Here is a 15,125-nt window from a genome sequence, read left to right as displayed (position 1 = left end):
ACTGATAAGTAAAACGCACAACAATTCTTAACATAAAGATAGTAATTAATAATACCCGATAAGCCTAAACAAACATTAGCAAATGCGCTTACCTGAAAAACGTGTCTGTAGAGCTGCTGGTACTTGTCTTTCATGCGTTTCAGTTCTACCATAGAGTATTTGTGTTCGTTCATGACCGACATTTTCCTGTCCCTCATTTCTTTCACTTCGTCGGCCAAACTCAAAATCTGATCAAGTTTTCGCTTTCGGCAGTTCTGTGCCGCGACCTTGTTCTTGCCCCTTCTTCTAATGTCTCTAATCAAACTGAGCTGAGCCTCGCTAAGGTCGTACTTAGACAAAAGTTCATTGAACTCGTCCATGGGTAAATTAATAATGTCGTCTACGGAAATGGGAATGTTTAAGGCCCTGGCCCTCTTTTCATCTCTAGTCAAATGTTCTTCTTCGGACTTTCGCGATTTTCCCTTATCTCTAGACACGGGTCGTTGCATGGCACCCGAATTTTCAGCGGGCAAATGGTACGTGTGATTGTGTTGAATATGGTCCACTCTAGGAACATGTCCAAACTCAGAAGAACCGGAATATTTTACCTCGGGTACTTTAGCTCTCGATGTAGTATTTTCCTGATGAAAATTGCTAACGGGGTCTCTGTAATCTGTAAAACCCGAAGCGTGAAATCTTTTTCCATACATCAAGTGTTTTTTCTGGGCAACAGGAGACATACGGGATGTTTCAGATAAGTTTGAGTAACTATAATCAAACGGGCGGTATTTGTTTTGATAATCTTGGGGGTAGTGCTCCCCAGTAGTGGTGTGACCAGAATCTGAACCGGCGTCGCGCCATTCTCCATCAGAAAGCGAAGGTACTCTTTCAGAACCCATGGAACTTACAGCGCTGTCACTAGATGTATCCAAGCGTTCCATGTCATGGCGGGAAATGCTGGTAGTGGTACCTACTGGTGTTGCGTTCATACTCAAGTTGCTCACAGTGTTGTTGCTTTCCAACATGCGCATTGTGTACATCCCTGAAATACATAATTCAAAACAAAAATAAATTACTGATAAGTAAAACGCACAACAATTCTTAACATAAAGATAGTAATTAATAATACCCGATAAGCCTAAACAAACATTAGCAAATGCGCTTACCTGAAAAACGTGTCTGTAGAGCTGCTGGTACTTGTCTTTCATGCGTTTCAGTTCTACCATAGAGTATTTGTGTTCGTTCATGACCGACATTTTCCTGTCCCTCATTTCTTTCACTTCGTCGGCCAAACTCAAAATCTGATCAAGTTTTCGCTTTCGGCAGTTCTGTGCCGCGACCTTGTTCTTGCCCCTTCTTCTAATGTCTCTAATCAAACTGAGCTGAGCCTCGCTAAGGTCGTACTTAGACAAAAGTTCATTGAACTCGTCCATGGGTAAATTAATAATGTCGTCTACGGAAATGGGAATGTTTAAGGCCCTGGCCCTCTTTTCATCTCTAGTCAAATGTTCTTCTTCGGACTTTCGCGATTTTCCCTTATCTCTAGACACGGGTCGTTGCATGGCACCCGAATTTTCAGCGGGCAAATGGTACGTGTGATTGTGTTGAATATGGTCCACTCTAGGAACATGTCCAAACTCAGAAGAACCGGAATATTTTACCTCGGGTACTTTAGCTCTCGATGTAGTATTTTCCTGATGAAAATTGCTAACGGGGTCTCTGTAATCTGTAAAACCCGAAGCGTGAAATCTTTTTCCATACATCAAGTGTTTTTTCTGGGCAACAGGAGACATACGGGATGTTTCAGATAAGTTTGAGTAACTATAATCAAACGGGCGGTATTTGTTTTGATAATCTTGGGGGTAGTGCTCCCCAGTAGTGGTGTGACCAGAATCTGAACCGGCGTCGCGCCATTCTCCATCAGAAAGCGAAGGTACTCTTTCAGAACCCATGGAACTTACAGCGCTGTCACTAGATGTATCCAAGCGTTCCATGTCATGGCGGGAAATGCTGGTAGTGGTACCTACTGGTGTTGCGTTCATACTCAAGTTGCTCACAGTGTTGTTGCTTTCCAACATGCGCATTGTGTACATCCCTGAAATACATAATTCAAAACAAAAATAAATTACTGATAAGTAAAACGCACAACAATTCTTAACATAAAGATAGTAATTAATAATACCCGATAAGCCTAAACAAACATTAGCAAATGCGCTTACCTGAAAAACGTGTCTGTAGAGCTGCTGGTACTTGTCTTTCATGCGTTTCAGTTCTACCATAGAGTATTTGTGTTCGTTCATGACCGACATTTTCCTGTCCCTCATTTCTTTCACTTCGTCGGCCAAACTCAAAATCTGATCAAGTTTTCGCTTTCGGCAGTTCTGTGCCGCGACCTTGTTCTTGCCCCTTCTTCTAATGTCTCTAATCAAACTGAGCTGAGCCTCGCTAAGGTCGTACTTAGACAAAAGTTCATTGAACTCGTCCATGGGTAAATTAATAATGTCGTCTACGGAAATGGGAATGTTTAAGGCCCTGGCCCTCTTTTCATCTCTAGTCAAATGTTCTTCTTCGGACTTTCGCGATTTTCCCTTATCTCTAGACACGGGTCGTTGCATGGCACCCGAATTTTCAGCGGGCAAATGGTACGTGTGATTGTGTTGAATATGGTCCACTCTAGGAACATGTCCAAACTCAGAAGAACCGGAATATTTTACCTCGGGTACTTTAGCTCTCGATGTAGTATTTTCCTGATGAAAATTGCTAACGGGGTCTCTGTAATCTGTAAAACCCGAAGCGTGAAATCTTTTTCCATACATCAAGTGTTTTTTCTGGGCAACAGGAGACATACGGGATGTTTCAGATAAGTTTGAGTAACTATAATCAAACGGGCGGTATTTGTTTTGATAATCTTGGGGGTAGTGCTCCCCAGTAGTGGTGTGACCAGAATCTGAACCGGCGTCGCGCCATTCTCCATCAGAAAGCGAAGGTACTCTTTCAGAACCCATGGAACTTACAGCGCTGTCACTAGATGTATCCAAGCGTTCCATGTCATGGCGGGAAATGCTGGTAGTGGTACCTACTGGTGTTGCGTTCATACTCAAGTTGCTCACAGTGTTGTTGCTTTCCAACATGCGCATTGTGTACATCCCTGAAATACATAATTCAAAACAAAAATAAATTACTGATAAGTAAAACGCACAACAATTCTTAACATAAAGATAGTAATTAATAATACCCGATAAGCCTAAACAAACATTAGCAAATGCGCTTACCTGAAAAACGTGTCTGTAGAGCTGCTGGTACTTGTCTTTCATGCGTTTCAGTTCTACCATAGAGTATTTGTGTTCGTTCATGACCGACATTTTCCTGTCCCTCATTTCTTTCACTTCGTCGGCCAAACTCAAAATCTGATCAAGTTTTCGCTTTCGGCAGTTCTGTGCCGCGACCTTGTTCTTGCCCCTTCTTCTAATGTCTCTAATCAAACTGAGCTGAGCCTCGCTAAGGTCGTACTTAGACAAAAGTTCATTGAACTCGTCCATGGGTAAATTAATAATGTCGTCTACGGAAATGGGAATGTTTAAGGCCCTGGCCCTCTTTTCATCTCTAGTCAAATGTTCTTCTTCGGACTTTCGCGATTTTCCCTTATCTCTAGACACGGGTCGTTGCATGGCACCCGAATTTTCAGCGGGCAAATGGTACGTGTGATTGTGTTGAATATGGTCCACTCTAGGAACATGTCCAAACTCAGAAGAACCGGAATATTTTACCTCGGGTACTTTAGCTCTCGATGTAGTATTTTCCTGATGAAAATTGCTAACGGGGTCTCTGTAATCTGTAAAACCCGAAGCGTGAAATCTTTTTCCATACATCAAGTGTTTTTTCTGGGCAACAGGAGACATACGGGATGTTTCAGATAAGTTTGAGTAACTATAATCAAACGGGCGGTATTTGTTTTGATAATCTTGGGGGTAGTGCTCCCCAGTAGTGGTGTGACCAGAATCTGAACCGGCGTCGCGCCATTCTCCATCAGAAAGCGAAGGTACTCTTTCAGAACCCATGGAACTTACAGCGCTGTCACTAGATGTATCCAAGCGTTCCATGTCATGGCGGGAAATGCTGGTAGTGGTACCTACTGGTGTTGCGTTCATACTCAAGTTGCTCACAGTGTTGTTGCTTTCCAACATGCGCATTGTGTACATCCCTGAAATACATAATTCAAAACAAAAATAAATTACTGATAAGTAAAACGCACAACAATTCTTAACATAAAGATAGTAATTAATAATACCCGATAAGCCTAAACAAACATTAGCAAATGCGCTTACCTGAAAAACGTGTCTGTAGAGCTGCTGGTACTTGTCTTTCATGCGTTTCAGTTCTACCATAGAGTATTTGTGTTCGTTCATGACCGATATTTTCCTGTCCCTCATTTCTTTCACTTCGTCGGCCAAACTCAAAATCTGATCAAGTTTTCGCTTTCGGCAGTTCTGTGCCGCGACCTTGTTCTTGCCCCTTCTTCTAATGTCTCTAATCAAACTGAGCTGAGCCTCGCTAAGGTCGTACTTAGACAAAAGTTCATTGAACTCGTCCATGGGTAAATTAATAATGTCGTCTACGGAAATGGGAATGTTTAAGGCCCTGGCCCTCTTTTCATCTCTAGTCAAATGTTCTTCTTCGGACTTTCGCGATTTTCCCTTATCTCTAGACACGGGTCGTTGCATGGCACCCGAATTTTCAGCGGGCAAATGGTACGTGTGATTGTGTTGAATATGGTCCACTCTAGGAACATGTCCAAACTCAGAAGAACCGGAATATTTTACCTCGGGTACTTTAGCTCTCGATGTAGTATTTTCCTGATGAAAATTGCTAACGGGGTCTCTGTAATCTGTAAAACCCGAAGCGTGAAATCTTTTTCCATACATCAAGTGTTTTTTCTGGGCAACAGGAGACATACGGGATGTTTCAGATAAGTTTGAGTAACTATAATCAAACGGGCGGTATTTGTTTTGATAATCTTGGGGGTAGTGCTCCCCAGTAGTGGTGTGACCAGAATCTGAACCGGCGTCGCGCCATTCTCCATCAGAAAGCGAAGGTACTCTTTCAGAACCCATGGAACTTACAGCGCTGTCACTAGATGTATCCAAGCGTTCCATGTCATGGCGGGAAATGCTGGTAGTGGTACCTACTGGTGTTGCGTTCATACTCAAGTTGCTCACAGTGTTGTTGCTTTCCAACATGCGCATTGTGTACATCCCTGAAATACATAATTCAAAACAAAAATAAATTACTGATAAGTAAAACGCACAACAATTCTTAACATAAAGATAGTAATTAATAATACCCGATAAGCCTAAACAAACATTAGCAAATGCGCTTACCTGAAAAACGTGTCTGTAGAGCTGCTGGTACTTGTCTTTCATGCGTTTCAGTTCTACCATAGAGTATTTGTGTTCGTTCATGACCGACATTTTCCTGTCCCTCATTTCTTTCACTTCGTCGGCCAAACTCAAAATCTGATCAAGTTTTCGCTTTCGGCAGTTCTGTGCCGCGACCTTGTTCTTGCCCCTTCTTCTAATGTCTCTAATCAAACTGAGCTGAGCCTCGCTAAGGTCGTACTTAGACAAAAGTTCATTGAACTCGTCCATGGGTAAATTAATAATGTCGTCTACGGAAATGGGAATGTTTAAGGCCCTGGCCCTCTTTTCATCTCTAGTCAAATGTTCTTCTTCGGACTTTCGCGATTTTCCCTTATCTCTAGACACGGGTCGTTGCATGGCACCCGAATTTTCAGCGGGCAAATGGTACGTGTGATTGTGTTGAATATGGTCCACTCTAGGAACATGTCCAAACTCAGAAGAACCGGAATATTTTACCTCGGGTACTTTAGCTCTCGATGTAGTATTTTCCTGATGAAAATTGCTAACGGGGTCTCTGTAATCTGTAAAACCCGAAGCGTGAAATCTTTTTCCATACATCAAGTGTTTTTTCTGGGCAACAGGAGACATACGGGATGTTTCAGATAAGTTTGAGTAACTATAATCAAACGGGCGGTATTTGTTTTGATAATCTTGGGGGTAGTGCTCCCCAGTAGTGGTGTGACCAGAATCTGAACCGGCGTCGCGCCATTCTCCATCAGAAAGCGAAGGTACTCTTTCAGAACCCATGGAACTTACAGCGCTGTCACTAGATGTATCCAAGCGTTCCATGTCATGGCGGGAAATGCTGGTAGTGGTACCTACTGGTGTTGCGTTCATACTCAAGTTGCTCACAGTGTTGTTGCTTTCCAACATGCGCATTGTGTACATCCCTGAAATACATAATTCAAAACAAAAATAAATTACTGATAAGTAAAACGCACAACAATTCTTAACATAAAGATAGTAATTAATAATACCCGATAAGCCTAAACAAACATTAGCAAATGCGCTTACCTGAAAAACGTGTCTGTAGAGCTGCTGGTACTTGTCTTTCATGCGTTTCAGTTCTACCATAGAGTATTTGTGTTCGTTCATGACCGACATTTTCCTGTCCCTCATTTCTTTCACTTCGTCGGCCAAACTCAAAATCTGATCAAGTTTTCGCTTTCGGCAGTTCTGTGCCGCGACCTTGTTCTTGCCCCTTCTTCTAATGTCTCTAATCAAACTGAGCTGAGCCTCGCTAAGGTCGTACTTAGACAAAAGTTCATTGAACTCGTCCATGGGTAAATTAATAATGTCGTCTACGGAAATGGGAATGTTTAAGGCCCTGGCCCTCTTTTCATCTCTAGTCAAATGTTCTTCTTCGGACTTTCGCGATTTTCCCTTATCTCTAGACACGGGTCGTTGCATGGCACCCGAATTTTCAGCGGGCAAATGGTACGTGTGATTGTGTTGAATATGGTCCACTCTAGGAACATGTCCAAACTCAGAAGAACCGGAATATTTTACCTCGGGTACTTTAGCTCTCGATGTAGTATTTTCCTGATGAAAATTGCTAACGGGGTCTCTGTAATCTGTAAAACCCGAAGCGTGAAATCTTTTTCCATACATCAAGTGTTTTTTCTGGGCAACAGGAGACATACGGGATGTTTCAGATAAGTTTGAGTAACTATAATCAAACGGGCGGTATTTGTTTTGATAATCTTGGGGGTAGTGCTCCCCAGTAGTGGTGTGACCAGAATCTGAACCGGCGTCGCGCCATTCTCCATCAGAAAGCGAAGGTACTCTTTCAGAACCCATGGAACTTACAGCGCTGTCACTAGATGTATCCAAGCGTTCCATGTCATGGCGGGAAATGCTGGTAGTGGTACCTACTGGTGTTGCGTTCATACTCAAGTTGCTCACAGTGTTGTTGCTTTCCAACATGCGCATTGTGTACATCCCTGAAATACATAATTCAAAACAAAAATAAATTACTGATAAGTAAAACGCACAACAATTCTTAACATAAAGATAGTAATTAATAATACCCGATAAGCCTAAACAAACATTAGCAAATGCGCTTACCTGAAAAACGTGTCTGTAGAGCTGCTGGTACTTGTCTTTCATGCGTTTCAGTTCTACCATAGAGTATTTGTGTTCGTTCATGACCGACATTTTCCTGTCCCTCATTTCTTTCACTTCGTCGGCCAAACTCAAAATCTGATCAAGTTTTCGCTTTCGGCAGTTCTGTGCCGCGACCTTGTTCTTGCCCCTTCTTCTAATGTCTCTAATCAAACTGAGCTGAGCCTCGCTAAGGTCGTACTTAGACAAAAGTTCATTGAACTCGTCCATGGGTAAATTAATAATGTCGTCTACGGAAATGGGAATGTTTAAGGCCCTGGCCCTCTTTTCATCTCTAGTCAAATGTTCTTCTTCGGACTTTCGCGATTTTCCCTTATCTCTAGACACGGGTCGTTGCATGGCACCCGAATTTTCAGCGGGCAAATGGTACGTGTGATTGTGTTGAATATGGTCCACTCTAGGAACATGTCCAAACTCAGAAGAACCGGAATATTTTACCTCGGGTACTTTAGCTCTCGATGTAGTATTTTCCTGATGAAAATTGCTAACGGGGTCTCTGTAATCTGTAAAACCCGAAGCGTGAAATCTTTTTCCATACATCAAGTGTTTTTTCTGGGCAACAGGAGACATACGGGATGTTTCAGATAAGTTTGAGTAACTATAATCAAACGGGCGGTATTTGTTTTGATAATCTTGGGGGTAGTGCTCCCCAGTAGTGGTGTGACCAGAATCTGAACCGGCGTCGCACCATTCTCCATCAGAAAGCGAAGGTACTCTTTCAGAACCCATGGAACTTACAGCGCTGTCACTAGATGTATCCAAGCGTTCCATGTCATGGCGGGAAATGCTGGTAGTGGTACCTACTGGTGTTGCGTTCATACTCAAGTTGCTCACAGTGTTGTTGCTTTCCAACATGCGCATTGTGTACATCCCTGAAATACATAATTCAAAACAAAAATAAATTACTGATAAGTAAAACGCACAACAATTCTTAACATTGTAGAATATGAATAAATCCTACTCGTAAATTCAATAGTTTATTAAATTATTCAGGATGACAAAATAATAATAATAATTTAGGATTTTAAACCTAACATAATACATAATCATTCTGTTGTCTATCGAAAAAGTGAAAGTTAACCTCTAACCTCTCATCTGTCTATATCGATGACAGTGACGTAAGTCGTAGCATGACGTTGTTGTAAGTGCGTTCGGAAACCAACAGAGCAGCGCGAGTACTACAACTCGGCCATACCTGACATTTGATTGACCCAATCAAACTTACAAACTCTAAACTTCAAAACATAAGCTCAACTACCGACATAATGCTTAATAAACAGGAAAGTATCCTCTAAATCATAAATAACTACATAAGGTCATAATACATAAGTTTGGTCATAGTACATAAATCTGGCATAAGTATCAGAAACTCAACATAAATAATAAGTAATCTGCATAAGATGGGCATAAAGACATAATATTTAAATCATAAATAACTACATAAGGTCATAATACATAAGTTTGGTCATAAATCTGGCATAAGTATCAGAAACTCAACATAAGTAATAAGTAATCTGCATAAGATGGGCATAAAGACATAATATTTTTACAACATAAATTCGTAATAGCATAAATGTATGTCTAGTAACTAACATAATGTTTCACATAATTAGTCATCAAATCAAAACAGTAATTATAACATAAGAGAGAACTGTAATACATAACATAAACTTACTTACTAAGCATGAATCTTTACTGTCAACAAGATTATTAAACATGGTGTAATCTGGCACCACTTTAAAATAAAGCTCAACTTCTACTTCACATACTTTTAGTAAGACTTTAACAGTACCTAAAATGTTTAATTTAGACTGATTCAGGCCCTCATAAACTTTATCAAATCTTGTTTCTGGTAAAAGATCCACACTCTTAACCAAACTATGACAAATCAATGAAATAGGACTTCCAGTGTCAATAATAGCTTCAACACTTACTTTAAAACTATTCTTACTCAACTGCACATTAACCATCATAGCAGGAACAGGCCTTTCTTGTACCATCAGTGCTGTACGGTCTCCTCTGGCAGGCCTCTGATTATTAGCAGGGCAATCCTTTACTTGATGTGTAGTGGCACCACAAGTAAAACAGGATCCTTTTGGTCTTAATGGCTTCCTACATTCAGACACCACATGTCCAGGAGTATTGCAATTGTAGCAACGTACGTGGCCCCCTGCTTTCCTTGGTGGTTTGTTGCTTAAAACTCCTTCAGTGTTGGCAAGACTTGTCTGCTCTTTAGTACGGTCACCTTGTCTAACACGACGAGCATTGACCACACGTTCATAACTTACAATGTCCCGAAACAAGTTGTCTTCATCATCATGATGTTTGGACATAATGAAGTTGCTTAAGTCTCTAGAATGTAAACCAACTGCTACCTGTTCTTTTGTCTCCATGAAAGTCAGGCCAAGTACTTTACATAATGCAACTTTAGAATGAAAATAAACACTCACATTTTCTGTAGGCAGCTGATGGCGACTTTGCATCTTCCTCCAATTGTCAGATTTACTTATTTCAAACATAAATGTCTTTTTAAATGCAGTTTCGAACAGATCCCAGCTAGTGAGTTCCTCATTTTTACCTTGAAGCCAATATCTAGCAGCTCCCTTTAAGTTATTTCTGGCTGTTTGCAGCAGAAAGGCATCAGGCCAACGATGGATTAGTGACATACTTCTTAATTGACTCAACCATGCACTTGCCACTTCAGGACCCTTTTCACCGTCGAAAACGTCTATGCTCTTTGATAAATCAGGCATAATGTTAAAATTTGGCACTTGGTTTACATTAGGATTCGTAAATGAAGGTGCCTGTTGTTGTGTTAATTGTAGCATACTTAACATTTGACTATTCTGCTGCATAAGCATGGTAATAGTCGACATAAACTGAGATGACATATCGGTGGCATTAGTGTTTGGGCTATTTGAGGGGCCGCCCTGTACAGAGAGTCCGGGTGTTGGTGGGGTGGTTGGAGATTGTTGTCCTTTAGCCCCCATGTCATTCTCATCTCCAGGTTGGAATTGTTGGGCCATGAAACGTTCAAATTCCTCATTGGTATGCATCGTGATGAAAATCTTAAAACATCCGGTTAAATAACGGCACTTTGTTCAAATCCCACTTCTGACGTTGTAGAATATGAATAAATCCTACTCGTAAATTCAATAGTTTATTAAATTATTCAGGATGACAAAATAATAATAATAATTTAGGATTTTAAACCTAACATAATACATAATCATTCTGTTGTCTATCGAAAAAGTGAAAGTTAACCTCTAACCTCTCATCTGTCTATATCGATGACAGTGACGTAAGTCGTAGCATGACGTTGTTGTAAGTGCGTTCGGAAACCAACAGAGCAGCGCGAGTACTACAACATAATGATAGTAATTAATAATACCCAATAAGCCTAAACAAACATTAGCAAATGCGCTTACCTGAAAAACGTGTCTGTAGAGCTGCTGGTACTTGTCTTTCATGCGTTTCAGTTCTACCATAGAGTATTTGTGTTCGTTCATGACCGACATTTTCCTGTCCCTCATTTCTTTCACTTCGTCGGCCAAACTCAAAATCTGATCAAGTTTTCGCTTTCGGCAGTTCTGTGCCGCGACCTTGTTCTTGCCCCTTCTTCTAATGTCTCTAATCAAACTGAGCTGAGCCTCGCTAAGGTCGTACTTAGACAAACGTTCATTGAACTCGTCCATGGGTAAATTAATAATGTCGTCTACGGAAATGGGAATGTTTAAGGCCCTGGCCCTCTTTTCATCTCTAGTCAAATGTTCTTCTTCGGACTTTCGCGATTTTCCCTTATCTCTAGACACGGGTCGTTGCATGGCACCCGAATTTTCAGCGGGCAAATGGTACGTGTGATTGTGTTGAATATGGTCCACTCTAGGAACATGTCCAAACTCAGAAGAACCGGAATATTTTACCTCGGGTACTTTAGCTCTCGATGTAGTATTTTCCTGATGAAAATTGCTAACGGGGTCTCTGTAATCTGTAAAACCCGAAGCGTGAAATCTTTTTCCATACATCAAGTGTTTTTTCTGGGCAACAGGAGACATACGGGATGTTTCAGATAAGTTTGAGTAACTATAATCAAACGGGCGGTATTTGTTTTGATAATCTTGGGGGTAGTGCTCCCCAGTAGTGGTGTGACCAGAATCTGAACCGGCGTCGCACCATTCTCCATCAGAAAGCGAAGGTACTCTTTCAGAACCCATGGAACTTACAGCGCTGTCACTAGATGTATCCAAGCGTTCCATGTCATGGCGGGAAATGCTGGTAGTGGTACCTACTGGTGTTGCGTTCATACTCAAGTTGCTCACAGTGTTGTTGCTTTCCAACATGCGCATTGTGTACATCCCTGAAATACATAATTCAAAACAAAAATAAATTACTGATAAGTAAAACGCACAACAATTCTTAACATAAAGATAGTAATTAATAATACCCGATAAGCCTAAACAAACATTAGCAAATGCGCTTACCTGAAAAACGTGTCTGTAGAGCTGCTGGTACTTGTCTTTCATGCGTTTCAGTTCTACCATAGAGTATTTGTGTTCGTTCATGACCGACATTTTCCTGTCCCTCATTTCTTTCACTTCGTCGGCCAAACTCAAAATCTGATCAAGTTTTCGCTTTCGGCAGTTCTGTGCCGCGACCTTGTTCTTGCCCCTTCTTCTAATGTCTCTAATCAAACTGAGCTGAGCCTCGCTAAGGTCGTACTTAGACAAAAGTTCATTGAACTCGTCCATGGGTAAATTAATAATGTCGTCTACGGAAATGGGAATGTTTAAGGCCCTGGCCCTCTTTTCATCTCTAGTCAAATGTTCTTCTTCGGACTTTCGCGATTTTCCCTTATCTCTAGACACGGGTCGTTGCATGGCACCCGAATTTTCAGCGGGCAAATGGTACGTGTGATTGTGTTGAATATGGTCCACTCTAGGAACATGTCCAAACTCAGAAGAACCGGAATATTTTACCTCGGGTACTTTAGCTCTCGATGTAGTATTTTCCTGATGAAAATTGCTAACGGGGTCTCTGTAATCTGTAAAACCCGAAGCGTGAAATCTTTTTCCATACATCAAGTGTTTTTTCTGGGCAACAGGAGACATACGGGATGTTTCAGATAAGTTTGAGTAACTATAATCAAACGGGCGGTATTTGTTTTGATAATCTTGGGGGTAGTGCTCCCCAGTAGTGGTGTGACCAGAATCTGAACCGGCGTCGCGCCATTCTCCATCAGAAAGCGAAGGTACTCTTTCAGAACCCATGGAACTTACAGCGCTGTCACTAGATGTATCCAAGCGTTCCATGTCATGGCGGGAAATGCTGGTAGTGGTACCTACTGGTGTTGCGTTCATACTCAAGTTGCTCACAGTGTTGTTGCTTTCCAACATGCGCATTGTGTACATCCCTGAAATACATAATTCAAAACAAAAATAAATTACTGATAAGTAAAACGCACAATTCTTAACATAAAGATAGTAATTAATAATACCCGATAAGCCTAAACAAACATTAGCAAATGCGCTTACCTGAAAAACGTGTCTGTAGAGCTGCTGGTACTTGTCTTTCATGCGTTTCAGTTCTACCATAGAGTATTTGTGTTCGTTCATGACCGACATTTTCCTGTCCCTCATTTCTTTCACTTCGTCGGCCAAACTCAAAATCTGATCAAGTTTTCGCTTTCGGCAGTTCTGTGCCGCGACCTTGTTCTTGCCCCTTCTTCTAATGTCTCTAATCAAACTGAGCTGAGCCTCGCTAAGGTCGTACTTAGACAAAAGTTCATTGAACTCGTCCATGGGTAAATTAATAATGTCGTCTACGGAAATGGGAATGTTTAAGGCCCTGGCCCTCTTTTCATCTCTAGTCAAATGTTCTTCTTCGGACTTTCGCGATTTTCCCTTATCTCTAGACACGGGTCGTTGCATGGCACCCGAATTTTCAGCGGGCAAATGGTACGTGTGATTGTGTTGAATATGGTCCACTCTAGGAACATGTCCAAACTCAGAAGAACCGGAATATTTTACCTCGGGTACTTTAGCTCTCGATGTAGTATTTTCCTGATGAAAATTGCTAACGGGGTCTCTGTAATCTGTAAAACCCGAAGCGTGAAATCTTTTTCCATACATCAAGTGTTTTTTCTGGGCAACAGGAGACATACGGGATGTTTCAGATAAGTTTGAGTAACTATAATCAAACGGGCGGTATTTGTTTTGATAATCTTGGGGGTAGTGCTCCCCAGTAGTGGTGTGACCAGAATCTGAACCGGCGTCGCGCCATTCTCCATCAGAAAGCGAAGGTACTCTTTCAGAACCCATGGAACTTACAGCGCTGTCACTAGATGTATCCAAGCGTTCCATGTCATGGCGGGAAATGCTGGTAGTGGTACCTACTGGTGTTGTGTTCATACTCAAGTTGCTCACAGTGTTGTTGCTTTCCAACATGCGCATTGTGTACATCCCTGAAATACATAATTCAAAACAAAAATAAATTACTGATAAGTAAAACGCACAACAATTCTTAACATAAAGATAGTAATTAATAATACCCGATAAGCCTAAACAAACATTAGCAAATGCGCTTACCTGAAAAACGTGTCTGTAGAGCTGCTGGTACTTGTCTTTCATGCGTTTCAGTTCTACCATAGAGTATTTGTGTTCGTTCATGACCGACATTTTCCTGTCCCTCATTTCTTTCACTTCGTCGGCCAAACTCAAAATCTGATCAAGTTTTCGCTTTCGGCAGTTCTGTGCCGCGACCTTGTTCTTGCCCCTTCTTCTAATGTCTCTAATCAAACTGAGCTGAGCCTCGCTAAGGTCGTACTTAGACAAAAGTTCATTGAACTCGTCCATGGGTAAATTAATAATGTCGTCTACGGAAATGGGAATGTTTAAGGCCCTGGCCCTCTTTTCATCTCTAGTCAAATGTTCTTCTTCGGACTTTCGCGATTTTCCCTTATCTCTAGACACGGGTCGTTGCATGGCACCCGAATTTTCAGCGGGCAAATGGTACGTGTGATTGTGTTGAATATGGTCCACTCTAGGAACATGTCCAAACTCAGAAGAACCGGAATATTTTACCTCGGGTACTTTAGCTCTCGATGTAGTATTTTCCTGATGAAAATTGCTAACGGGGTCTCTGTAATCTGTAAAACCCGAAGCGTGAAATCTTTTTCCATACATCAAGTGTTTTTTCTGGGCAACAGGAGACATACGGGATGTTTCAGATAAGTTTGAGTAACTATAATCAAACGGGCGGTATTTGTTTTGATAATCTTGGGGGTAGTGCTCCCCAGTAGTGGTGTGACCAGAATCTGAACCGGCGTCGCACCATTCTCCATCAGAAAGCGAAGGTACTCTTTCAGAACCCATGGAACTTACAGCGCTGTCACTAGATGTATCCAAGCGTTCCATGTCATGGCGGGAAATGCTGGTAGTGGTACCTACTGGTGTTGCGTTCATACTCAAGTTGCTCACAGTGTTGTTGCTTTCCAACATGCGCATTGTGTACATCCCTGAAATACATAATTCAAAACAAAAATAAATTACTGATAAGTAAAACGCACAACAATTCTTAACATTGTAGAATATGAATAAATCCTACTCG

At 41.4% G+C, this 15,125-nt stretch overlaps 4 protein-coding genes and 4 pseudogenes across 4 annotated transcripts; all 8 read right to left on the bottom strand.

The window, feature by feature from the left end:
* Positions 1-1,554: 1,554 nt before the first annotated feature.
* LOC145739815 (segmentation protein cap'n'collar-like) lies at positions 1,555-3,125 on the bottom strand. The gene is made up of 4 exons (XM_081995169.1): positions 2,199-3,125; positions 2,126-2,132; positions 1,641-2,074; positions 1,555-1,599 (listed from the first exon to the last, which is right to left on the bottom strand). Exons 1-4 carry the CDS (start codon positions 3,123-3,125, stop codon positions 1,555-1,557), a joined length of 1,413 nt encoding a protein of 470 aa, XP_081851295.1.
* A 16-nt stretch (positions 3,126-3,141) lies between these two features.
* Positions 3,142-4,178, bottom strand: LOC145739814 (segmentation protein cap'n'collar pseudogene; annotated as a pseudogene).
* Positions 4,179-4,257: 79 nt separating this feature from the next.
* LOC145739813 (uncharacterized) lies at positions 4,258-6,284 on the bottom strand. The gene is made up of 4 exons (XM_081995168.1): positions 5,358-6,284; positions 5,285-5,291; positions 4,336-5,233; positions 4,258-4,276 (listed from the first exon to the last, which is right to left on the bottom strand). Exons 1-4 carry the CDS (start codon positions 6,282-6,284, stop codon positions 4,258-4,260), a joined length of 1,851 nt encoding a protein of 616 aa, XP_081851294.1.
* Positions 6,285-6,300: 16 nt separating this feature from the next.
* On the bottom strand, positions 6,301-7,337 carry LOC145739811 (segmentation protein cap'n'collar pseudogene; annotated as a pseudogene).
* A 16-nt stretch (positions 7,338-7,353) lies between these two features.
* Positions 7,354-7,844, bottom strand: LOC145739810 (transcription factor NF-E2 45 kDa subunit pseudogene; annotated as a pseudogene).
* A 2,826-nt stretch (positions 7,845-10,670) lies between these two features.
* On the bottom strand, positions 10,671-11,875 carry LOC145739787 (segmentation protein cap'n'collar-like). Its single transcript, XM_081995157.1, has 2 exons — positions 10,949-11,875; positions 10,671-10,881 (listed from the first exon to the last, which is right to left on the bottom strand). Exons 1-2 carry the CDS (start codon positions 11,873-11,875, stop codon positions 10,795-10,797), a joined length of 1,014 nt encoding a protein of 337 aa, XP_081851283.1. The 3' UTR covers positions 10,671-10,794.
* A 16-nt stretch (positions 11,876-11,891) lies between these two features.
* On the bottom strand, positions 11,892-12,928 carry LOC145739809 (segmentation protein cap'n'collar pseudogene; annotated as a pseudogene).
* A 16-nt stretch (positions 12,929-12,944) lies between these two features.
* LOC145739808 (transcription factor NF-E2 45 kDa subunit-like) lies at positions 12,945-13,432 on the bottom strand. Its single transcript, XM_081995167.1, has 2 exons — positions 13,048-13,432; positions 12,945-12,985 (listed from the first exon to the last, which is right to left on the bottom strand). Exons 1-2 carry the CDS (start codon positions 13,316-13,318, stop codon positions 12,945-12,947), a joined length of 312 nt encoding a protein of 103 aa, XP_081851293.1. The 5' UTR covers positions 13,319-13,432.
* Positions 13,433-15,125: the final 1,693 nt, after the last annotated feature.

Source organism: Ips typographus, unplaced genomic scaffold, assembly GCF_016097725.1.
Source record: "Ips typographus isolate SLU unplaced genomic scaffold, UJ_Ityp_2.0 IpsContig44, whole genome shotgun sequence".
NCBI lineage: Eukaryota > Metazoa > Arthropoda > Insecta > Coleoptera > Curculionidae > Ips > Ips typographus.
The sequence above is the reverse complement of the archived record's forward strand: the minus strand, read 5'-3'. Positions and strand labels throughout refer to the sequence as shown.

Excerpts from the sequence above, each read along its gene's own strand:
- LOC145739815 (XM_081995169.1), bottom strand. The coding sequence starts at position 3,125 with ATGTACACAATGCGCATGTTGGAAAGCAACAACACTGTGAGCAACTTG. Across the intron at positions 1,600-1,640 it reads CGAGAGCTAAAGTACCCGAG|AGTGGACCATATTCAACACA; the intron begins GTAAAATATTCC and ends ACATGTTCCTAG.
- LOC145739813 (XM_081995168.1), bottom strand. The coding sequence starts at position 6,284 with ATGTACACAATGCGCATGTTGGAAAGCAACAACACTGTGAGCAACTTG.
- LOC145739787 (XM_081995157.1), bottom strand. The coding sequence starts at position 11,875 with ATGTACACAATGCGCATGTTGGAAAGCAACAACACTGTGAGCAACTTG. Across the intron at positions 10,882-10,948 it reads TCTACAGACACGTTTTTCAG|TACTCGCGCTGCTCTGTTGG; the intron begins GTAAGCGCATTT and ends ATTATGTTGTAG.
- LOC145739808 (XM_081995167.1), bottom strand. The coding sequence starts at position 13,318 with ATGGACGAGTTCAATGAACTTTTGTCTAAGTACGACCTTAGCGAGGCT. Across the intron at positions 12,986-13,047 it reads CAGACACGTTTTTCAGGTAA|AATTGTGCGTTTTACTTATC; the intron begins GCGCATTTGCTA and ends CTTTATGTTAAG.